Source organism: Gossypium hirsutum, chromosome D02 (assembly GCF_007990345.1).
Source record: "Gossypium hirsutum isolate 1008001.06 chromosome D02, Gossypium_hirsutum_v2.1, whole genome shotgun sequence".
In the NCBI taxonomy this organism is placed as follows: Eukaryota; Viridiplantae; Streptophyta; class Magnoliopsida; order Malvales; family Malvaceae; genus Gossypium; species Gossypium hirsutum.
This window is the reverse complement of record NC_053438.1, coordinates 30,784,861-30,810,297: the sequence shown is the minus strand read 5'-3', so window position 1 is coordinate 30,810,297 and position 25,437 is coordinate 30,784,861. Positions and strand designations below refer to the sequence as shown.

Here is a 25,437-nt window from a genome sequence, read left to right as displayed (position 1 = left end):
TTCACATTCTATTTCACATACCATGCCATTTCAATATCAATTATAAAACTTTATTATTCATTTACCCCTATTAACACAACTCGAACTCGGACGGACACACGGATCCAACCAAAACACACCAGTTTGGCACCCAGTGCCTCATCGGATAATTCGAAGTAATAAATTGACACACATTGTCTCATCGGCTAAACCGAAGTAAATTGGCACCCAGTGCCTCATCGAATTAATTTGAAGTAGTAAATTGACACCTAGTGTCTCATTGACTCGAAGTCGAAGAAATCCCTAAACTCTTCCAATCCTATGGCATGCCATCTATATCCGACTCAACCGATACAGTTAATAGGGTTTAATTTCACAATTCAAAAACAATCAATATCCAATATCAATTTTTCATATAATCACATATATATATATATATAAATTCAATTTAATATCAAAATGCCAAATACTTACCTCAATCACTTACCATAAACATTTAATCAAAATACAACAATTAATAACCAAGTTCGGATTATAGAAATACAAACCAGAAATTTTGAGCTATTCCTCGTTGACTTTATCTTTTCCATTTTTAGTCAAAGATTCCGGTACGACTTTAGCTACGAAATTAAAAAAAATTAAAATTCATCTATACAATACAATACAATTCAATCTCATATTTGATATTTCAATTTTTACTCAATATTTGCCTAAATTCTGATTTAGTCCCTAAACCGAGACTAACTTTTATTCTTCACATTTAATTCTTTATTTTCATGCAAATTCCACTTTAGACTAAATTTAACTCGCTATTTTCACTCAAATTCCTAAATTTTGAATTTTTCACAATTTAGTCCCTATTACTCAAAATTTACAATTTATTCTACAATTTAATCCTTTTTCATTTCTAACTTAAAAATCTATCAATTTAATCCCTAATACAAGAATTATTCAACATAGACAACACTTAAAAAACTCAATAATTTCTAAAATTTTGGCATGGGTCAAGTAGTATTTAACATCGGGATTCCAAAAACATAAAAATTACAAGAAAAATAGACTAAATTGACTAAACAATTGAACTTCGAATAATTGAAATCGCTAGCTTTGTGTCTTTCTCCTTCCTTCTTTCTTTTTTTTTCCTTTTTTCCTTCTTTCCTTTCTATTTTCGTCTTTAGCTTGGCTTTTTTTTATTCATTCATTCATTACTTTTGTTTTATATAATATATACAAATACTTAATACTTAAGGTTTTTATATTATAATATATATTTTACATTCACAAAAAAAGCTACCTTATGCCGCCTCATAAAGAAACAATGGCATAATTACTTCTTTAGTCCCTTTATTTTTTCTTTAATCTATAATTCAACTTTCACCCTATATGCAATTTAGTCCTTATACCTAATCACTCTTAATTCATGTAAATTCTCCTAACCAAAATCTATTTAAATACTCAACTAACTTTGTAAATATTTACGAGTTTGATTTACGAAAACGGAGTCTTGAAAATGCACCTTCTGACACCTGTGACTATCGGGTCGTTAGCCTAAGTTTACCTTCTCTGCCGAATCACAACACTTTTTTTCCATAGTGAAACTTTTAAAAACACTCAGCCTCTAACAAAAAATTTTATATCTTTTCTTTTCAAGTCTAAGTATGATTTCTAACGATAAGATGCAACTTTCAAGATATTTCGAATAACACAGACTTTATGTTTAGTTTCTTGAATCAAGTCTGTCTCAACTAACTTGTTTTTGCTCAATTCTGACCAGTGTAACAGAGTTCTACATTTCCGTCAATATAAAGCCTCAAACGATTTCATTTTAATGCTAGATTGATATTTGTTATTATAAGCAAATTCAACCAACTGCAAATATTTTTTCCCAGCAATCTTCACACTCAATGATGCAACATCGTAACATATTCTCTAGAATCTGTATTGCCCGTTCTGACTGTCTGTTTGTCTACGGATGAAATGCTATATTGAAGTGAGTTTAGTACTCAGATCATCGTGAAGTTTACCCTAAAATCTAGAGGTGAATCTCGGGTCTCGATCAGAAATAATAGCCAAAGGCACTCCAAGTAATTTGACAATCTCAGACACATACAATTTAACTAGTTTTTTGAAAGTATAATCTGTTCTGATTGAAATAAAATGAACCAATTTCTGCAGTCTTTCACCAACAACCCAGATCAAATCTTTCTTTCTCAATGTCAAAGGTAGTCTAGATATGAAATCCATAGTGAATCACTCCCATTTCCGTTTAGGAATCATAACAGGCTGTACCAACCTAGACGATACCTGATGCTCAGCTTTCACCTATTGGCAAACCAGATATTTAGCTAAAAATTCAAAAATTTCCCATTTCATTCCCGGCCACCAGTACATCTACTTTAAATCACAAAACATTTTAGTAGTACTGGATGAATTGAATACGTACTAATGTGAGCCTCTGATGATATATCTCATTTTAATTCCAAATTATTCGAGACACATAATATATCACAACATACCATCGACACCAAAACTGAATTCTCTAGACTGATAAATTTGAATCTGTTCTCATTTAGCTAGCAGCTTCGGGTCATCATTTTGCAACTCTCGAATCCTCTGAAGAAACAATGGCCTAGCTTTCAATTATTCTAAAATAGAACCGTCAAGATTCAAAATCAACTAACCGTTTAACGTTCTCGGGCAAAAAGTTATTTCTAACTTAACACATCAGCTACAATGTTAGCTTTTCATAGGTGATAATTAATTACTAAATCATAGTCTTTTAGTAGTTCGAGCCATCATCGTTGTCTTGGATTCAGTTCTTTTTAAGTCATCAAATATTTCAGGCTTTTATGATCGGTATATACGTGACATTTTTCACCGTACAAATAATATCGCCAAATCTTCAAAGCGAAAACAAACACATTCAATTCCGAATCGTGAGTCGGGTAATTCCTCTTGTATGGCTTTAGCTATCGAAAACCATAAGCTATAACCTTTCTATCTTGCATCAATGCACAACCTAACCCACTGAGCGACTCATCACTGTAAACAACATATTCTTTCTCAGATTCAGGCTGAGTCAATACAGGAGATTCTATCATTAAAGATTTCAACTAATGAAAGCTCTTTTGGCAGCTATCTGACCACACAAACTCTTTTTTTTTTCGATCCAAGTATTGTTTACTACCATACATCCTTTTTAACTCAGATCTAAAGAAATCCCAACTTACTCTATCACTGGGTACCACCGTTTTCAAAGTCAACCACTAGTGATAAGCCTCATTTTAAGCAAAAATACGACACATCTAAGATAATCATCAGGGGAACAGGTTATTTCGTCGAAAGCTCGTTGTCTGTTTTCTAGCCAATACTTAGCCCTAGCTGGATCATCATCAATTTTACCTTTTAACTTTTCTAGACCATAGTTTCTAATTTTATTGATAGGAGGTCATCGACTCGTTTAAGTTATTTCAGGACAAGGGGGTGGAGGTTGCTGAGTCGTAGGATTGGCTTGCATGAACTCTAAAACCACTGGCCCATTAGACCAGAAAAAACATTTTTTACTTCACTTTCAGATATTTACATAATTGGTAGATTGTGACTTACTTCCTACTCGAAAGTCGGGACATTACTGTTTACCTTATTAGTGGAAGCACAATTGGATTGTACTGACATCTTTAAATCTATCAGAAAAAAAGGTTAAATCAGATCAAATAAGATCACACTATCACAGGTTTATGTGGTATGTAATTTCTAGACTCTAGACAGGCTACGTTCAGTTCGAGAATCGACTAAATCGTAGCTTTAATACACTAAATGTAACACCCCTTACCCGTCTCCATCATCAGATTAGGGTCACGAAATGCAGCAATCAACAAGTAAAAAATATGCAATCTTAATTCAAAACTCACTTTAAAACATTTTTAGAATGTAAACATTCGACATTCATGCTATTCATACAAATATAAGCTTAAATCGAGCTTTAAGATTACAAAGGGTTAGACTCGAGCATGAAAAAGGACCAAATTATAACATTTTCAAAACTTGAATAAAGTATCGATATATTTGAAATAGATATTGATATTTATATGTTTGGTACCGATACCAAATTAAATATTGATACCAAATTGACATTCTGCCAAATTTGGAAATTTTGGTTCAAGACATTTTATCGATACCTTTTTGGAGGTATCGATATTTATAAAAATTTATCGATATTTATAAAAAGCACTGATACCAAATTGTCATTCTATCAAATTTTAAACTATTCAATTGATTTGGTATCGATACCCTGATCCAAACTAACGATACTTTTCTCAATGATGACAAAAACAATAAGTTGAAAGGTTTAATTTATGCTCAAACCACATCCCACTTTTACAATACATACCTACAAATATCACACCTTAAAACACAAGCTTATGGAACATTATGATTTCGTATGCAAAAAATATAACATTAATCATTCAATAACTTACTCAAACATACCAAAACATAACAAAACATACCATTGCCTAGATCTAACCAATATGCCATAGTGCACCATCACAAACAACAATCTAAACTAGCATTCAATTTTATTTCTAACCAAGTTCAAGCATAACAAAACAAGATTATGTAAGGTAACAATTAGACATAATTTGTTGCACCAAATAATGTTTACAAACAAAATCATATCCATTGAACCATTTCCTAACAAGATAATTAATGCAAGTAACATTTCATGACATTCAAATCTCACATTCAATCCATATTACCACAACATCCAACCAAGCCATCACTAATTATTCTTTCTATCACAAGTCACATATATCAACATTTCATATCATTCCATCTCATGCCATTCATAATCCACACTCAAGTTTTCTTGCACAAACGATTAACAACCTTACCATTTATCCATCAAACCCATATATATAACTTGAACTAACACAAAACATATATGATTTCATAAACACATATGTACATATTTCAAACACTCCTATTACATGCCATAAAACCAATTATATTAGTTTCAAAGTCTACCAAAATGAAGCTGGATAGTGTGATCTTCAACTTGATTCGATTGACTAATTCCACAAAATGAAATCTACAAGAAAATAGGAAAAACCACACGTGTAAGCTTTGAAGAGCTTAGTAAGTTCATAGGTTGAAACGATATAACTTACCTTGTAAACATAGTTTAATGTTTACCAAATTCATTAACTAACATAAGCCATGTCAACCAAAATCATTCAATAGGTGAGTTCTATATATACTAGCCATTTAATTGTTTCAATAATACGATATCATTCAATACCAGGTCATGGTATAATATCAGAAAACATGAACATATCACAAGTAATTTATCAAGATATTTTACCGAGTATCGAATATACATCATTATGATATTAAACCATCAAGATTCCACCTGGTGAACTACATGAACAGATATGGTTACACGGTTATCCACCCAAAACACGTCAAAATGCTTGACCGAGCCAAACGAACCAAGAACACACCTGTGCACCACTTGCCTAGCCTGTAGGCTAACATCCGCCCCTAGAAACACACCAGATTCACTGTAAATATAGCTCGATAATCCGCAACAAATGTTGGACTCCGGAATATTCATATATAATAAACAAGTCAATAATCATCATCTCATCACAATTAAATCCCGTACAATGTGCAAAATAACCTATTGGCATGCCAATTGTATCCTATCCTATGTTCATCCAGGCCCGATACAAGTAATCGTATAACAATTTACAATTCAATTCACTTTCTCACCTTATACCAATTTGTAACAATTCAAATACATATATATATATACATATACATATATATTAACATGCCACAATTCAGAAATCAACATAATATTACCAATTATACCAAATTAAACTGTATGAACTTACCAGGGCTAAACAGTAAAAATGACAATATTAGGGACTAGTCAGAAATTTTCTCTTTTCCACGATTATCTACTGGTTCTTGTTCTATACATTGATTTTATTTCAATTACCAGCTCACGTATACTTAATAACATTCAATTTGATGCGCATATATATCTATTAATATTTTTCACAATTTCCCTAAAATTTTACAGTTTGTTCAATTTAGTACCTAAAACCGAAACAAGCTTAATCAAAAAATTAATCCCTAATCCATAGTGTCAAATTCATTTCCATCCTTAATCAGCCCTCTAATTCTAAAATTTCACAAGAAAACCAAGTAAATTTCAAGATTTTATCAATTTTGTCCCTAAACTCAAAACTACTCAAAATAACTTTACAAAATAGTTTAAATCCATCATGAAGCTTTAAACTCAAGCACAAATATGAAGAAAACTTCAAGAACATCAATGTCAAGTTTTAAAAACTTTGACAGTTTCACAAAATAGTCTCTAGACTAACTAGATTAAGCTACAACAATCTCAAAAACATAAAATTTACGAGAAATGGGTGAGAATTTAGCTTACTTGCAAGGAACTTAGCTTGGTCGAAACTTCCAAGGTGTAAAAATGGTGTTTTCGGTAAAGCATGAGAGAAATGAGGAAGGTGATACATGTTTCTTTATGTTTTATTATTTTAATTACTTTAATTTATTAAATTAAAACATATATATTATAATATATGGTAATGTATAACCGACCATTAACATAAATATGGCTAAATCTCCATATTAGACCATTTAAATATGCTTTTATATTCAATTTACACTTTTAAACTCATAGCAATTGATTTTTGCAGTTTTTACAATTTAATCTTTTTTTCCTAAATTAACTATCAAATTACTAAAATTTTCGGACCAAACTTCAAAACACTTGTACAGTAAATCCTAAAAATATTTACGGTATCGGTTTACATAAATGAGGTCTGATATCTCATTTTTCAAAACCACTTGAATTTAGGGGCAAACCACTTGTACTAAACTATTCGTTCAATTAGCAAAAATTATGTGACACCTTATACCTGACCCAATTGTTGGATCCGAATATAAAATGCCACATTTCGTTGTCGAAGAAACTTACTTTTCCATTTTTATCTTTTTTTTAAAAAAGAAAATGTAGTGGTAAAATTATTTTATTAAAATTTTGGCAGCATTTTTGTCTATTTTACGTAAAACCCCCTGTAAAAATTTACATTTCACAATGTAATCACATTCAATTCATCTCCCAAATCAATTTCCCACACTTCGATTACTCAAAACATACCAATAAACTAGATTTTTATGCTTTACTAGCCTCCAAAACATTAGTTATAAAGTACTAGCAAAGAAAACATAACGAAAATATTTAAATTTAGATTACGACATAGTATTATATATACACCTAGGTACATGCCATTTATATCAACTATAAAGTAAACTTTTCACCAACATTGTTTGAATTGATCTTTGATTCTTCGGATGTTGTTGGAACAACCTATTGAATCTGACTACCTGCGCACGAAAAAATAGACAAACCATACACTGAGCAATTTTTATGCTCTATGGTGCTAATATCATATAAATTATTAATAAGTATTGAACATAAATTAAATTATAGAAATAAATTAAAACATGATTATAAATATTATTAGTAACATCAAAATAAAAGAAAATTATACTATTAATAAACTTTAATATTTTGATATTGACAAACTGAATAAAGAAAATAAGCTTTTTAACTAAATTCAAAATCGCGTAATTAATTTAATTTGCACAGTATGGAAATTCAAATAAATTCAATTTTTGTTTTTGTTTTTCTTTCAATTTGGACCCCGTATTAAAGTTTAGACTCATAACCAGATACACGAATCTGCCACCCCGAGTTGTTTGGCAACTATGGCTATTAGAGTAGTCCACAACCCTCTGGAAATTGGGGCTAACAATAATGACAACTAACCAATTTGGCATTCTCTCCCTTGACCCTCTGGGAATTGGGGAGATCTAAATCCTCTGATATAAAGACTCTATGGCATGCCAACTATATCTGATTTGGTCTAACTTAGTGAAACGAGGTAAAAACCAAGTTTCACGATCTGTTTCAATTCTATTCCATTTTCATATCATTCTCATTTCAATTTCATTTCATCTTCAATTAATCATATATCACCTAATGTAAAATTAAGCTTCCAATACAAACTAATTATTCATTTGCTTGTTCAACAATTTGAAATCTTAATATTCAAATTCAACTCAAAATCATCAATTTACTAATTTTATCATTGAAATCTTAATTTTCAATTGAAAACATAAACTTTTAAATACTAATTAAATCATTCAAATATCATTAAAATATCATAAGAATAAAATTTATATAGTTATTCATAGCAAAATAAATATTAAAAGTATTATGTAATGACAATAAGATATTAGCACAAACCGAAGTTTTAATCGCTTTACTCATTTTCTTTGCCTTTCTGCTTCAAGATGTTCGCTTCGTTTTTAGCTACAATAAGAGAAATTCAATACGAAACAACACTATTTATCCATTCTAAAACTAAAACTAATAAAAACAAACTTAATTATGCAAGATTATTCAAATTGGCAACTTAAGTTTTCTAGTCCTAAATTCGCATATCTTTTGACTCGATTATCCGTTTTCAATTTCGTCTTCACCAGAGTACACACTGCTTCACAAGTTATCATTTAACACCAATATTACACAAAGTGGCCAATGTTCTCTACTTCCCCCTTTAACATAGCCAAACATACTAAGTAAACTTTCCATCCATTTTTATTTCTTTTTCACACTTCTAACAAGCTAGAATTCATCTTCTAATCATTTCCTATCCAAAAATATACCTACTTCACTTAAGGTTTTTAAGCTTCCATCAATGTCCTTTAATGACAACTTTTAAAATACTTGATAAAATAATAAAAAAAACTATTGGTATATATATATGTAAAGCAAGCTTCAAAGATTCAAAATCTAAAAAAAAATTGAAGAAAAATCATACTTTAAGCTTGAATTTGAAGGAAAATGATGAAAAAAGTTCTATTTTTTTCCAACTTTCGTGAGAAAGAAGATGAGAAAGAAATTTATCTTTCTCTATTCTTTTATATGTATATATATTATAATAATATTTAATAAATTAATATTCTTTTAAATAAAATGTAAATAATAATTATTTAATGAAAATATCATTTAAAGCCATCATGAAACTTTTTCTTAAGAAATGGTAAAATTGACATTCAGTCAGTCCTTTCCATCAAAATAAAAATGGGATAATTGCACTTTAATCTCTATACTTTTCCAAATTATTTAATTTAATCCCTGAACTCGATACCAAATTTTTAACTTAACCACATACTCCTACTAATAATCCTCTGTGTTTTCATGTCTAACAGTTTTCTCTAAAAACGATCACAATTTCTTATACTACTATTTATTTATAGATCACTTATTCAAGGACTTCTACCATAAATATCCTTCTCTCTTTTTATTAAAAAAAGTTAGGATGCTACAAATTATAAGATCAAAATTAAATATAATACTATATTTAACTCATAAATATTAAATAATAATATTTACGGACTCACTCGTCGGATTTGTGGTCCCAAAACCACTGTTTCTGACACCACTGAAAACGGGTTGTTACAGTGTCCTTTGACTATATAGAAGGCCCGAGGATATGTGGATGGATCACATGGTTGTGTGGGTCAAAAGTGTAAATATTAAAAAGATGCCGCACGGCCATGTTGCAGGGTCATGAGACAGATTGTGGCCGTGTGCACCAAATTCAACCTAAACATGCAGACCACACAACTATGTGTCATGCCGTGTATCAGGCCATGTCAACTTGTAAATACCTTCCAAAACAAGCTTTTTAAACTTAATCACTTATACCACAAGTAACACTTCATACTAAGTTTCAACCAATTCAAATGCATCAATAAACATCAAAAGCAACACTTATATCAATTAACCTAAGTGCCTAACCAATATGCCACAATTGGCACCTCAAAAAAAATTAAGATAACATATATCATTTAACCATTTTAAACACCATTTAACAAAGATTCAATATCAAGCATATAAACATGCACAAGCCATACCAAAACCTTCAACCTGGCATGTAAAAGCCATTCTTTAACTAATTTACCTCAACCATATTACCTTATCAATTTATAAGCAAAACACCAATCAATTCAACAAGACAACATTTCCATCACTCACATATTTATACAAGATTTTCAAAATGCCAACAAAATCCAAATTAAGCATTATCTAACCAAAGACTCCTTAGGTACATGCCATGACCCAAATTAAACTATCACCAACTCTTGATTTCGAGATTGTCATTGGTGGTGAGTCGATGATTGGCATAATGAGATTAAACATTCAATTGAATGAATAAGTATGTATATGCATATGCTTATAGATGATGGTATGAATTGAATAAGTAGGATATGAAATGAATAGAAAATGGTATGGTAAGTATTAAAAAGTATGGTATGACACAATCATATGAATTTATCAATGAGAATATGTTTCAATTTGGTATTGTAATAACCTGTTTTTTAGTGGTGCCAAAAATAGTGGTTTTGGGACCACAATTTTGACTAGTATGTCAGTGTTTTATTAATTATTTATTATTTATAGGGTTATTACAAGGTTGAATTAAAATTTGGCTAAGAAATTTTAATGTTTAGTTGGTTAATTAAGTAAAAAGGGTTAAATCGTAAAAGCTATAAGAGTTAGTTGCAATTAACTAAATGTGTTAAATGACTATAGGGAAGTGAACTGATGGACTTAAATGGTAAATATACCATACTAATAGATAGTGGACAATTTTGGTTTGGTTTTAGTGAAATATTGATTATTTTTAAAGGTTAATTTTGTAATTAGGTAATTTAGTAAATTAAAACAAAAGATGATAAAATTATCATCATCTTTCTTCATAATTTTGCTTTGAAAATCGATTTTCTCATAGAAACTTAAGGTAAATTGCGGTCAAGCTTTCTTTCCCATGCATGGTATGTAATTTTCGTACGTTTTTAATTATTTTTATGTTTTTGCGATCGTTTTAGCTTAATCTAGTTAAATCGAGGGTTAATTTGTGAAACTATTAAATGTTTTAGATTATGCCATTGATGAGTTTGAGGTTTTTGTGAAGTATTGTGGTAGATTATTAAGCTTGGTTGATAAATGGGACTATTTTGTAAAGTGCTTTTTAGTGATTTTGATTTTTAAGGATTTAATTGTTAAATTTGTAAAATCTCATGAAAATAATTTGATAGTTCAAGTGTAGGGACTAGATTGTAAAAAGGTTAAAATTTAGGGGTAAATTTGTAAATATGATTAAAATGACTTAAATGCATAAATTGTTTGTTTGTTTGGTTTGATTGATTTAATTAAACTAAACTATACTTTAGATCAAGAATCTCAACAAGTGGAAGACGTACAAGGAAAAGGGAAAATTGTCGATTAGTCCCTGATAGTTAAATCACTTAACAAGTAAGTTCATACTACCTCCCATGGTTACCTTTTGTTATTAAATGTTGTTAGTTAATTATATAAATATACATTATTGAATTGGAAATCAGACTTTAAAGTAATAAATTGAATTTTTGAAATATTTTCAATGGAACAAGTAAAAGCATCATATACAAAGTTTCTAAATGATTCCTGTCCTGGACCAAGCTTCAGCATTTTTTGTGGACTCGGATATACATGTGGCATAGTTTTACCCTAAATTGGTAATCTATTGCCATTTTAAATTTTTAGCCTAGACTGGTAACCTTACATGTATTTATTGCCCTGGCCAGACTATATTTCTTCTGTGTTGTCATTGGTTTAGCCCAGATGGGTAACCTAACACATATATCTCTATATCAGATTAACTCATATGAGTTTTATATATTTTTTGGACTTGTATATTGAATTCTTTTACGAAGTTCCATCGAAAAAATACTGAATGTTCAATGTTAAAAGGTTTTACAAAAATAAACATAATCTAAATTTCGAGTATCTATATATTTATTGGTTACTAACTTGGAGTTATCGATTCATGTTGTGAAAAAGTTAATATATGAAAGCTTATATACAATTAACTATTAAGTGTGTATGGTAAGTTAGTGAATTGAAATGTATGGACATACTAAGTATTTCTTATACTTATTTCTATTATTATTTTCTATAGATTTTGGATACGTGGAATGTGTTGATCGGATCAGCGGAGCTCATTTTGCAAATGTTTGGCATGTTTTAGTACTTTGGTTGTAAATATACTTTTGTGCAAAGTTAGTACATATATATGGCATATTTGACATCTTGGTAATGTGTAGTTATAAGGTATGTTTAATGGTATTTATGGATGACTATTTGGTAATGAGTTTGGTATGTTTATTGATAGTTAGATGGTTTGAATGGATGAATTGATTTGGTTGATAAATGTTATATATATATGATGTGCCAATGAGTGCATATTGGTTAGACACTTAGGTTGGGATGTTTTGGTATGTCTTAGGCTTCATTATATGTGTTTTGAAAGCATGTTTATGGTTGACTTTGTTTTGGGTTGGCACATAAGGAATTGATATTGTTTTGTCTTGTTTTGAAAGCTATTTTAGGTGCACACAACCTAGGGAATGAGTTGTCACAATATCGTGTGCCACACACGGTCACACCACATGGCCGTGTGGAATATTTAATTCTGGTGCAAGGTTGTCCCACATGGCATCAAACTGTTACACAATCTAGAAGCATGGTCATGTGATCTTATTTCGAATACTCACATGGTCTGGAGCACGGCATGCGACAGGACTGTGTGACCTTATTTTTATTGATGCACAGGCGGGTAGACGGGATATGATAAGGCCATGTGGCCCAAATTGTGAACACGGTTTGGCCACACGGTCTAGGCTCTGTCATATGGCCATGTGACCCCTGTTTCCAAAACTATCAAATTTTTTTTATATTTTTATGTTTTGTTTCAAATTAGTTCCTGGTTGTTTTCAAACTATGTTTTAAAGTCTCATAAGCTCGACTTAAGGCCTGTAAATGTGTATATATACTATGTTAAATGTGTGGATTGGATATTAATGTTTGATTAATTTATGATGTCATTGAATTGAATGTGTGCCGTAATACTCCGAACCCTAATTCAACGACAAAGACGGGTTAGGGGTGTTACAGGTAGGCTATAAATGAAAGAATTGGTATCCTAATGTTGAATGAAAGAATTGGTATCCTAATGTTGAATGTAGTGGCACGATAAGTTGTGTAAAAGTTTAGTGAATTGGTATGCAAATTGCTATATATATTAATGTCATATGTGAATGGAAACTATCGACATAAATGGTATGTGTGAATGAGTTAAACATTAGATTTGAGTTTGATTTTGTGCATTTGCTATTATAACTTTGACTTGAATCATGAATGTAAAATTGAGCTTTATCGCTTAGCGTACAGTTTGTTTACTCTTTGCGCAGGTTTAGGTAAATCTCGAAGTCCCTGTTGGGATCGCCAATACACCCTGTGGCGTAGTGTAAAAATTATTATGGTGGTCCACAGCCAAGGATCCATGTATGAGGAACGAATCGGGTTGAAATAGGGTTGAAAATATATCTTCTTTATTGAAAAAGTTTAAAGGATGCTGCTGATTCGATGTCGATTCCAAGCCACAATGAAAACGTCCTTGCCTCTATGTAGTCCTCCCTATAAAAAACAAACAACCACTTTCTCTTGAACTTTTTCAGAGAAAATTAAAAACAGTTGCTAGACCTTTTAAATTATTAAGTTGGTAACCTTAACACACTAAGGGATTATCATCCTTTTATCCTCTTTGATATCACATATTAAAAAGGAAAACCAGGATTATTCCCTTATTAATAGAGAAGGCAAATGGAAAGTCTGAAAAAGGAATTATATTCTTTCAAAAAAAATATAGGATTATTCCCTTATTAATAAAGAAGACAAATGGAAAGTTAGAAAAAGAAATTATATTCTTTCCAAAAGAATATTAATTTCCATGTCTTTTATATTTTGACCGAGATTAATTAATATAACTATTTATATTAACAAAATTCGGTAAAATATATACAATTAATATTTTGTATGAATCAAATTCATATATTAATTATATTCTTTTCAAAAGAATACTAATTTTCATGTCTTTTATATTTTGACCAAAATTAATTAATATAAATTTTTATATTAATAAATTCGGTAAAATATATACAATTAATATTTTTTATGAATCAAAATCATATATTAATTATATCTATGTTCTCTATTTGTGTACAACAAGTTTTTACATATAATGTGTTTAATATTTAACTATCAAATTAAATTAATTCAACAATTAATTTAATTCATGTGACAACTAAATACAATACCAAATGTATTTGGATTTTGTTCGTTTCAACTATAGGGTGTGACCTTATAGGCTCTTGTAACGTTGGTAGTAATACTAGAACGTTTCTAACATGACAAGCAATGAGTGACATCTAGCAATGCATCATTGTCAACCAAGTTAGAAGAAGTCGTAATCCGACATAACCTTTTTGTGGTAATCTTTTCATGTATTATATCCTTTTATCCTTAATATCTAGATTGGACAAAAGTCATGGAATAGTCACACTTGTATAGTCCAATATCATATTTCTTGATTTTTTGAGCAGACTACAATAAATAAATAAGTGTGATATCTCATATCAACTTATTCGAGCATGGCCATGCATTTCTAGTTTCACTCCATCAAAAGGCCTAAGATATTGCTCCCATTATGTAGGAGGGATAAATCCTATCTTGATCAACCATATCCCACAACATGGACTGTGGTATATCCAACATCAGTCTTTATAGTATAACCTGTTACGGTAGACGTTTTGACTATATCAAAATATACGACTCAAGATGTTGGGACAATGATGATCTCAAGTATGATCTCAAGTATGAAGATCATATACATATTTATCACTATGAGTAATATTATGACTATTACATAATAATCTAAGAAACATACTTATAGTAGGTCAGTCCAATATGTTGTTCTCTAACACATACGCATGTATTGATTTTGACATTCTATGTCAAAGACAATTCTTTGTCATCAATCAACTACACATTAGTCTCAATGCATTATTGTTGTCCAAGCCTACAATAATACTTCACTAAGGACATTTTTAAGAATAATCATATTTTCTTAGGACTTTATTACAATTTTGTTTATTTAAATACACAGAAAAAGAAACTGAAATAATAATGGCAATGCCTTATATTAATAAACAAGGTAAAACGAGTATATGATTACAATCATCTCATAATTGGTCTTTGGACATACTCTAATAGTCTCGATGTGTGATTCAGCATCCAACCAACGATCCTTGACTCAACAATGTTTGTATAGTCCCTTTTATTTTAATATATGGTATGTACCTAGGTTTGAGTCGTTTTGTGTTATAATTGGTAAAATCGAAAGTTTGAATAGTTATGTTGATTGAATTATGTATATATATGAATGGTAGTGAATTAGAAAGGAGCATATGATGAATTACCAATTGAAATGGTATTGAAATGGTTAGATGGATGAAATGATGAAAATATCATATGTTGAATGTGTTATATTGGTAGTATTGATGCAACAAGATTACATTTAGCATAAGGAAATAGTTAGAATATTGAATTTATTGATTTGGTATGCATATTGAATTGGAAGAATGTTTTGATTAGGTACCAAATTGGACCTCTTGGAAATAGGCGGTCACGTCACGACGTTAGCCCCTTAATATTGTCTTAACGTTGCGACAAGACCAAGCCAGTGAGTTGTGTAGCAATGAGGAATTCTCGAAGTTGCGACATCAACCAGATAATTTACAAGCTTTACAATTTGGTCCTAATTCGATCCCGGTTAATAAAAGAGCTTTTATAAGCTTGTATAAGACCCAGAAATGTGGAAAATCATATTGAAATTGACTAGTATTGTTGTTAATAGCATGTAAAAAAGTATATTAAATTGTAATTTCACTGACAACGAATGTGACATTCCGTAAATCACATCCAACAATCAAGTCGACTATGGGGTGTTACACTTTTACCATATTTATTACATGTTTTTAATTAATTCTCCAATTGAATTGATGTTTTGGGACTAAACTTCTTCAAGCCAGAATGACAGTGAAGTAAAACCCTCAATAATGATGACTAATATTTAAATTCAGTTCAAATATAAGGGGGGGGGGAAATCACTTTTGTTTAACCACTTGTTGGTTATAATGAACATTCAAACCTTTTTTTAAAAATAACTTTTTTATATAATATTTTAAAATTATTTTAACTAATTTAAATATAATTTATTTTAAAATTAAATTTCAATTAAATTCATTCAATTGTAATTTTTAACTTATTAATTACATTTAAATAAGAATTGAATTAGCACCAATCTTTTCTTATACAATATTAGGAATAAAGAATGGTATCACAAAATTTGAACTGTATCAAGTGAGTATATGACAAAAACACCAATCTTAATTTAATAAAAACAAGCCTTTTTCTTTTTTTCTTTTTTTTTTCTCCTCCTTAAGGAACAGTCGCCTTTAAACTCTATGTTCAAATAAAATAGCTGAAATTGCAAAAAGCGAAAGAAGAATGCTTCGTATAAAAGAGTGGTAATTTTTTAAAAAGAAAAGAAGGAATAATTGGAATAAAATACAGAAAAAAAAAAAAGAAATAGAGTTATAGTTCTTCATCTTCAAGTCCAGGTATGTATTCCAAACTCACATCAAAAACGACTGGGCTACTTGGAGCTACCCTTGGTCTTCCTGGTGCAGAAGTTAAACCCTTCGGGAATGCCAGCTATATCACATGTTCATCAATGGTAAAAGTCTCGTAAAGGCCCCTGTATTAGGAGTCGGATTGCATTTTACCTCATTTACTCAAAAAAAAGAATAAACCAATCTTTATACGCTAGATCAAAGAGCAAATTAGTCACTTTTAGTAAAAATTTCATCTATTTATATTGTTAAAACATGCGATATGCCGCCATATAAGGATCAGTTTTCAATAGTAGAAATGAATGTAATTTTTAGCAGATAGAGCGTTTTTTTCTTTTATCTATTGTACATGGACTAATTTATTTATTTTTTAAGTAAAGGGATAAAATACAATCCGACTCTTAGTGCAAGGACCTCCATGGTACTTTCTCCATTCATCAATGCAGGAAATGTTAGATAAGCTACAAATTTTCAATAATATAAAGCTACGTTACCCCGACTCTCTCTGTATAAGTGCGAGATACAAGTATGTATATGATACATGTAAGGACTAGATATACGAATCTACCTACTCAACGCAAAAGAAAAAGAGTTAGAGCAAGGAGCTTACTGGTCCCGGAATATAAAGTCTGCGCTTCCCTCCTATTTTCATGCTCAAAATCCCCTCATCAAGCCCCTTTATCACCTGTTCTACTCATTACTTCAACATTGAGTACTAGAATTCATTCTACTTTGCCTTTTTTTTTCCCAAAACAAAAAAGATTGTGTAATAGAAGAATCCAATCGTACTAGAACATACCTGTCCGGATCCAACTCGAAATATGTAGGGCTGACCTTTCTCCAGCGAACTACAGAATCATCGGGGAATATCAGACTTCTGTGTATACTTCAAAGATGGTATCAAGTCTTATAAAGTTGGATATTTTCTATGAAACTAATTATTACCTATCGAATATTTGTCCGGAAGGAACCATTGCGACGTAATTAGCAGCAACCTGAGATAAAATCAACACCAATATCACTAGAGACAGCTCAGGGTTCATGTGGAACTAAATACCAGAATGCTGGTGAATTGATAAGATCAGGGCACAGCTTAGACATGGATTGCTGAATTCCACAAAGAAGTCCGATTTTATAATTTGAGTACCATTACTTAGAAACCTTCAAAGCCGGTACATACAAGAGACAAATCATATTCCAAGTACTTCAGATAGCAGGAGAATATGGCAAACTTGCAGGAGAAGAACAATTGACACACCTGAAAACCAACTGGAGGACTGGGACCTTCACCAACTTTAATATCCTTGTACTGCAAACCGGATTCCGTAGTTACCATAGGTACCTTCATCAAACACAAAGTATAAAATCATTAGCTACTACCAATCATCAGCTACGGAAATTAATCCTTTGTTCACTGGTTAAATTACCCGCTTATCATCATCACCGGTTTTCGTTCACTGTCTATTGATCTCTTTGTTACTAGGACTCTTTTATTTTCCCTAAATTACCGTTTCCGACACTTGTCTAACACATTCAAACATAAGGCAATACTTAAGAACTAAGTATATATACATGCTGAACACATACTGGTATTCAAAACTCACATCAAATCAGGGTAACATAGTGTTATACTTTAATGTATAAGATGATCAAGCATGCCAACAAGAAGTTTCAAAGCATCAACTGCAATGCCTAGATAAGGTAAACTTCATTGGATATTTAGCAAGGTTATAATTAGGTTTCTTGATTAGTACATTACTAATGTCTTACAGATGCAATGCCTACTTGGCAGATTACACGACACGAATACATGAATGTCTCAAAATTTATATAAAATAACTTGAACATGATATGATATGGTAAAGAACCCAAACACGATAGGATACACGAAATGCTGTTAAATAAGTAAACTAGCACTAGCAGCCTATGGATGGAGTTAAAATCAAAGATAAGGGAGCTATGCAATCTCACCATACATTTTCAAGCTCCTTTTCGCAGGCATCATCGCATAGTTTCGGCTTTTCTTCGGGTGGCAAGCCGGCACCATCGGCATCTGGCGAGTTCAACGAGATGATCGGAACTCCGAAAAGCAACCCCATCACATCCCTTCGTGTAACTAAATCCGGTCCATTGCTGTATTTCCTTGTCTTACAACTTGAAGACCTAACAATTATAGCTTGAGCCCTGATATTTGAGAAGGCCATATGATTGGCATACAGTTTCTTCTCAGATGCAGAACCTAACGCAGTTGCATCAAGTTCAAAATTCAAACAGCTGAACCACCCAAAAAATCTTCAAAAATTTATGTACGTATTCCAGCATATATTATATATATACACACCGACACACATGCGCACGATATACAACCCTCCAAAAATATATGAAAGAAAAATCCTTTTAAAAAAACAAATGAGTACATTGTATCAAACATAGACTCCTATCCGACTGGAAGACATGTAAAGTTAGCAATTTGGGTTTTATATAATGAAATGATGTTAGACTGAAATATATTTTGAAAGAAGGATAAAATGAGAAGGGAGAAAAAGGGGATAAATAAACAGAAAAATGAAATCGCCTCCATAATTCTAAATCACAGTAGTGAGTGGAGATTAAGTAAAAGAAAGGATAGGTTGCGTGGGGTGATACTTACCAAGGGGAAGCAACAAAGAGGAAGGAGAAGAAGACATGCTTGATGCCATGGTGTTTGAGAAAAGAGAGAGAGAAGTGAAGCGGAAATCGAGGATCTTTGTTTATCAATGGATAAGGAAATGTTTGGCGATCAGTGTCTCCTCCAGTCGTTCATTTTCTCTCTCTTTTAATTTATTTTTAAGAAATTTAAATAAAATAGATAGCGACACATCCAAGTCACAATTTACTTTGCTGATGCGTCCATTGCCTCAAATTACTTAATTTAAAAATTATTTAAAATATATCTGAATTTATTTTTCAATAATTCTTTTACGCCTCATAATATAATATTTTGATACACACATTTGTTCATTTCTTATAAGATTATTCTATCCCCACACAAGAGTATTAAATATATGTAAATCTAATCATATTAATAATTTAATATATTTTAATTAATATATACAATCATCCCCTACACAAATTTTATACTAAATAAATGGAAATAACACTTATGTGTATATATATATATATTTTACATTTGGCATTAAATTATCTTTGTTTATTTTCACCATAAAATTTATTGAAATTAATTTATTTAATAACTTTTCTAAAATTATAATATTAGTCCTTATTAATTTTTAAATGTTATATTTATTTCCAAAACAATCGTTTATTAGTGATTATGAATTTAAATAAAAAAATTATTAAATTGAATACTGTTCAAATATTTATTTTTAAACGATTAATTTGACAGGTTTTAAAATTAATAAAATTTAATAGATATATATGTATAACAAATCCGTGGGATAAGAAATTAATTTTGTAATTAAGTTGGAACTTAGACAACCTTTTTAATTAATAAGATATTAAGAAATAACTATTATTGGATAGAAAATTTTTAAAAAAAAATTTATGAGCAGATACATTGTGCGGTTAAGATATCTTAAAAATAAATAAACAAAACACATGTTAAATCTGTGGAATTTTTTTCCCACTGGTTGTGTTGTTAATAATATTGTAGTAATGGAATATGGTATTTCAATTGAGTTTTTTATGTTGTTTCTAGATTACTCCAAATGGAAGAAATTCTGGTTTGGTCTAAAATCTTGAAATTAATTCAAATAAAGTTGTAACATTCTGACACATATAGAGACTTGTTAGATAAAGAAAATGGATGAAGCTAAAACTTATCCTAAAATCCATCTTTCTGTATCTTCACTTTTACAATGGTTACTTTGTGTTTCTTTGGTTTCAATTTAGACTCTCTTTTTTTTTTTTGGTGAAAAAAGGTACAATTAAAACTAAGGGTCTGTTTAATAGGGGATTGGAATTGGTTTTCCACATTTTCCGGTGTTTGTTTGTTGTAAAATGTTTTCCAAACACGGGTAAAATTCAAAGCTTTTTTTTTTTGGAAATTGTCTTACCCATTTCTCTACCGTAAGATATTTTCTCTTTCTCATTTCTCTTCTTCAACCTTCTTCAACTCCGGGGAGGATTTCAGTTGATTCGCCACGACTTCCCAATGCATCCAATGGAAATGTACGATCTCCCTCGTCGTCTTCAACTTTAACGTCATCGGAGAGGGAAAAATCAGATGGCCGAAGCTTGCGATCTCCTTCGTTGTCTCCGATGTCGATCCCGAACCCAGATTCACATGTTTCTGATCGAAACATTGGATCACCATCACTATCTTCGACTGCTACTTCGCCAAATAGAACGTTGATCGAGAAATTAGATGCATCGATTAGAAATTTCAAGGATTTGGTTCGAAATATATGGACTCCATCGATTTCAGCTTCAGCTGCAACTAGTTCATTCAAGTATGATTTCAACCTCTAGTTAATTGTAACCTATGGGGTTCTTGTCAGATCTTTTAGTTTTAGTTGAATTAAGGTTTTCTTAATGTGGTTCTACTCCTTGCTTGAATACTGTCTAAGAGTTTGGATTCTGCAGATTGAATGAGGAGATGATTAAAACACTATTTGTCGCAAAAAAACCGAATCCTAAACCAAAGCAAGCAACTCCATGTTCTGTTCTTCCTTCACCAAACCAAGATAACAGAGTGTTGGATCCCAAAAAGGCACAAAACATAGCAATTTTGTTGAGGGCACTCAATGTGACCGTCGAGGAAGTTTGTGAAGCCCTTTTAGAAGGTAATGAAATTGCCATTTAGGAATCATCACTTATAACTTTTTGGTTTATTGATTGCAATTGTGGTTCAAGTTTTGTTGATTTTAAGACTTAAAAATGTCCATAACTTGCACAAAGGTCACTAAGCTGGTCTGTTGGATATGGAATTGGTATTCATTTGTCCTTATATTCCTTGAACATTACTTAATGAAAGTTTTCTGCTGAAATTGTCACTGAACTTAGTAGTTTGTTACGACTTTGGACCTGTGTTTAATAATTCACAGTAGTTCAAATTTAGATGCTACTTTCGAAGCATGTTCCCTTTTAAGGTATATAAAATTTGCATTTTTACCATTGTTATGGTGCAAACCATTGAAGAATCCTTTGTTTGTCTTTCTACGATTGAAAAAGGTTTTTGATAATTTGCATCACTATGCTTAACTGATGAACCCATCTTAAATGGTTGACTGTTTTGAATGAATCCAACTCTGAGATTACCTTTGAGTATACTGAAGAAATATTCTCACTAGATGTGAATATCGGCTTATATTTTTGGAATTAGTTAGTATCATACAAGACCATAAGTGAAATTCATATTTTTGGGAACCAACACTCTGAGTTTGTATTGCCTACAAGTGAAATTCAACTACTATATCCTTCATCGTGGTTTAGAAATTTCAACACCAAACGTTACAGCTATCTATTTGACTATTCACAGTCTTTATCACATGTTTCTCTTCAAAGTAAAATATGAATGACTAATTAAATGTGCCTTGACTTTAGGTTAGTTCATACCTGACAGCTTGGTTTTAGTTTATAAGCTTGCCTAAGCGTGTGAACAAGAAGAATATTCTTGTAATTTGGTTTTTTTGGGTACAACTACATGTGTTCTTGTAATATGTTGAATATAGTAACCATTTCAATGGTCTAAACAATGCACGTGTGCGAGTTCACTGACATGAGCGCTCTAGCAGTGCTCCTACCGACAGAATATTGCCTCATTTGCTTTAAGACGAGTCATATGCTTTGTTTTCATTTTGTAGATCTAATGTAAACCATGAAAGTGTGGCCTCTGGTAAAGGAGGTTACTGAATACTTCCATGGGAACTCAACAAAAGAAGAGGCCCACCCATTTAGAATCTTTATGGTGGTGAGGGATTTCCTTACAGTTCTCGAAAGGGTCTGCAAGGAAGTTGGGATGATAAATGAACGAACCGTTGTTAGTTCTGCCCATAAATTCCCAGTCCCAGTGAATCCAATGATGCAACCAGTGTTCCCAGTCCCAGTGAATCCAATAATGTCCCAAGCTTTTGCTAGATTTCAGGGCAGACCACGGTATGGTTCTGGTTCTGATGATGAAACTGCATCACCTTAGTTGTTTGCTGAAGCTGTAAGATAGAAGCTACCAAAATTGGGTGGTTTAGGTTTTGCATGAAGCTTGTATGGCTTTTCCTGCAATGTAAGGTCGCAAATATTTATTTATATTCTTATTTTCATATCTGTATAAATCCATGTACAATTCAGAACAGTTTTGTACTATATAATCTATAATATACGAGAGGAAATTTTCTTGGGGAAACAAAAGAAGGCAGTGTGCTGATTTATTTCAAGGGGAGCGATACATTCATCAGGTTCGTGCCTGCAAAATTTAACAGGCTGCAATAATTTTATGTTTTTAATGTTACAAAGAATCTTTAACATTTGACTGATACCATCAAATTGCTTATGCTAGAAGTTGGTGTTGATCTGCCCCAGCTTCACTGTTGCCTTTTAAGGCATATTATGCACTTGGACAATGTTGTTACTATGTGGTGTACTTTTAATTGTGTATTTAGATAATATTATTAATTTCTAGTATTCATTGTGGTTTCGAAGCAATTGTTTTTTTAAGACAATTACAAATAATTTATTTGATATTAGTTTTTTTTCAATTTAACGATTAATATTGTAGCTTAATAATTGAATATTATTATAAATAAATCATTGCAATATATGTAAAAATAATTTAAAAGATAAAAATTTATTAATATATATTAATATATGTAAAAACAACTTTTCCGAAAAATATTTTCAGGAAATCTGCCAAACAGCAAAAAATATTTTACACAGATTCAATCAAACACCAGAAAATATTTTCCAGTAAATCATTTTACAGAAAAGTAAAACATTTTCCAGAAATCATTTTACGGAAAACATTTTACTGGCAATCAAACGGACCCTAAGTTAAACTAGCTCTTTCAAGGGAGAGTCTTTAAATAATCTTAACACGATTCTTCTGTCTGTAACTACATTCTCTTCCTTAAGAATATGTTGAATCTTCCAATGTTTAAAATTTCCCAAGAGCTGATGAATTCTTCTGACCCAAGCAGAATTGGAATATCTGATAGAACCCTCCTAAATGGCATTAACGGCTTCAAGGCAATCTGTTTGAATTAAGACTCCTTCCAAACAACGATCAGAAATAAGCTTCAGACAATCCAATATACCCCATAGCTCACACTCTGAAACTATGAAATTTCCTAAGTATCTGCCAAAACCGAACATCCATCCTCCGTTATGATCTCTCGCTAAACCACCAGCTGCAGCGAAACCCTTCTCAACTCGAACCGAACCGTCCATGTTCAAGCGCACCCAATTACAAGAAAGTTGAGAAATACCACCAGAGTTGAACTTTTTGTGAGAAGGAAGCTTTAAAATTGAGGCATACTATCTAGCCTAGCTAAGGGAAACTTTAAAAATTTCATCAGTGCTCCAAGAGATGCCTTGAAACATAAACATGTTTCGATTCTTCTAAATGTGCCAAGAAATAATTCCAAACAGACACGACCAAAAAGCCCCGCCCAAAATAGGATACTGATTATTTTGAAGATTATTTGACATCCATTTGAATAATGTTTCGAAGTAGAAGCTAGATAATCGTTCTCTTGGAATGAATTTAATCCAAATTTCTCTAGCCACAAGATAGTCTCTCAGGACGTATAAAACCTCTTCAGAATCCTAGTCATAAAGAACGCATGTACTATCATCAGCAACTCCTCTCATTACCCCTTCCGCATTTGTAAGCAAGCGTTGTTTAAGGGCGAGCTAGATAAAGAATCTAACATGTTGAGGTCCTTGAAATTTCCACGGAAGCTGCCAAATCGAATCTTTTAAGTTCAAGACACCTTATCGTAACTTACCATAAGCACTTTTGAGATAAAAAGGAACCACTTGTAATGCCTTGCTAGATAATTTTATCAGGTCCAGAAGATGGATGAGGTGGTGGGACACTTACGATCCTACTAATGACCTCTTCAGAAACCCAAAGATGAAACAGCTCCAAATTCTACGAACCATCTTCAATAACCATGTCTCTAAGAGGGCAATCCATATTAAGATTAGCAATGAAAGGTACCTGTTTAAACAATGGTCAATAATTCAGGATCCAAGGATCTTGCCAGCAGTTAATACAACTCCCATCTTCAACAGACCATATTAAATTTTTGCGTAAAAGAGCCCAAATCATAGAAAGAGATCTCCATAAAAAATAACAATTTCCTCTTGATAAAGTCTTAAGTAAACCTTTTTGAACCCCATACTTCCACCGCAGAACCCCAACCCAAAGAGCCTTAGAGTTTGAGACGAAATTAAAGCCGACCTTCATCATAAAAGAAGAGTTATGCTCATTTAAATGTCGCAACCTCAAACCTCCATTTGGTTTAGGTTGACACATCGAGTCACAACTAACTAAAGTCATCTTCTTACCACCATTATAGGAGCCCCATATAAATTATCGAACTATGCGTTCAATATCATCACAAAGGCCTTTAGGAATTAGCATAGTTTGCATAAAGTAACTTGAGATCGAGAGCAAAACCGACTAAGCCAAGGTCACCCTCCCAGCTAAAAAGAGTTGTCTGACATCCTAGCTTGACAATTTATTACGTACCTTTTCCACAAAAAATATCAAAGTGTTGTTAGAGACCTTCTCATGAAGAAGAGGAACACTAAGACAAGAGCCCAAGTTACTCACTT

General features: G+C 31.6%; 2 protein-coding genes across 7 annotated transcripts; one reads left to right on the top strand and one right to left on the bottom strand.

The window, feature by feature from the left end:
- Positions 1-16,517: 16,517 nt before the first annotated feature.
- LOC107910281 (peptidyl-prolyl cis-trans isomerase FKBP16-3, chloroplastic) lies at positions 16,518-19,508 on the bottom strand. Of its 5 annotated transcripts, none has more exons than XM_016838082.2 (7): positions 19,313-19,508; positions 18,639-18,901; positions 17,921-18,004; positions 17,608-17,657; positions 17,462-17,510; positions 17,273-17,347; positions 16,518-16,787 (listed from the first exon to the last, which is right to left on the bottom strand). In XM_016838082.2, the coding sequence occupies exons 1-7, from the start codon at positions 19,359-19,361 to the stop codon at positions 16,761-16,763; spliced, it is 597 nt and encodes a 198-aa protein (XP_016693571.1). In that variant the 5' UTR covers positions 19,362-19,508; the 3' UTR covers positions 16,518-16,760. The 5 variants fall into 5 exon arrangements, with proteins under 5 accessions (XP_016693571.1, XP_016693570.1, XP_016693572.1 ...); XM_016838081.2 differs by having other exon boundaries at positions 16,518-16,744; XM_016838083.2 differs by having other exon boundaries at positions 16,518-17,090; positions 19,313-19,470.
- A 764-nt stretch (positions 19,509-20,272) lies between these two features.
- On the top strand, positions 20,273-23,354 carry LOC107910280 (formin-like protein 1). 2 transcript variants are annotated; one of them, XM_016838079.2, is made up of 3 exons: positions 20,273-21,113; positions 21,247-21,446; positions 22,467-23,354. In XM_016838079.2, exons 1-3 carry the CDS (start codon positions 20,923-20,925, stop codon positions 22,475-22,477), a joined length of 402 nt encoding a protein of 133 aa, XP_016693568.1. In that variant the 5' UTR covers positions 20,273-20,922; the 3' UTR covers positions 22,478-23,354. The 2 variants fall into 2 exon arrangements, with proteins under 2 accessions (XP_016693568.1, XP_016693567.1); XM_016838078.2 differs by having other exon boundaries at positions 20,334-21,113; positions 21,247-23,354.
- The last annotated feature ends 2,083 nt before the right edge of the window (positions 23,355-25,437 follow it).

Coding starts and splice junctions, on each gene's coding strand:
- LOC107910281 (XM_016838081.2), bottom strand. CDS start 19,361: ATGGCATCAAGCATGTCTTCTTCTCCTTCCTCTTTGTTGCTTCCCCTT. Junction 17,658..17,920: donor GTCCTCCAGTTGGTTTTCAG/GTGTGTCAATTG, acceptor ATTTTATCTCAG/GTTGCTGCTAATTACGTCGC. Junction 17,511..17,607: donor TCCGGACAAATATTCGATAG/GTAATAATTAGT, acceptor ATGATTCTGTAG/TTCGCTGGAGAAAGGTCAGC.
- LOC107910280 (XM_016838078.2), top strand. CDS start 20,923: ATGTCGATCCCGAACCCAGATTCACATGTTTCTGATCGAAACATTGGA. Junction 21,114..21,246: donor GCTGCAACTAGTTCATTCAA/GTATGATTTCAA, acceptor TGGATTCTGCAG/ATTGAATGAGGAGATGATTA.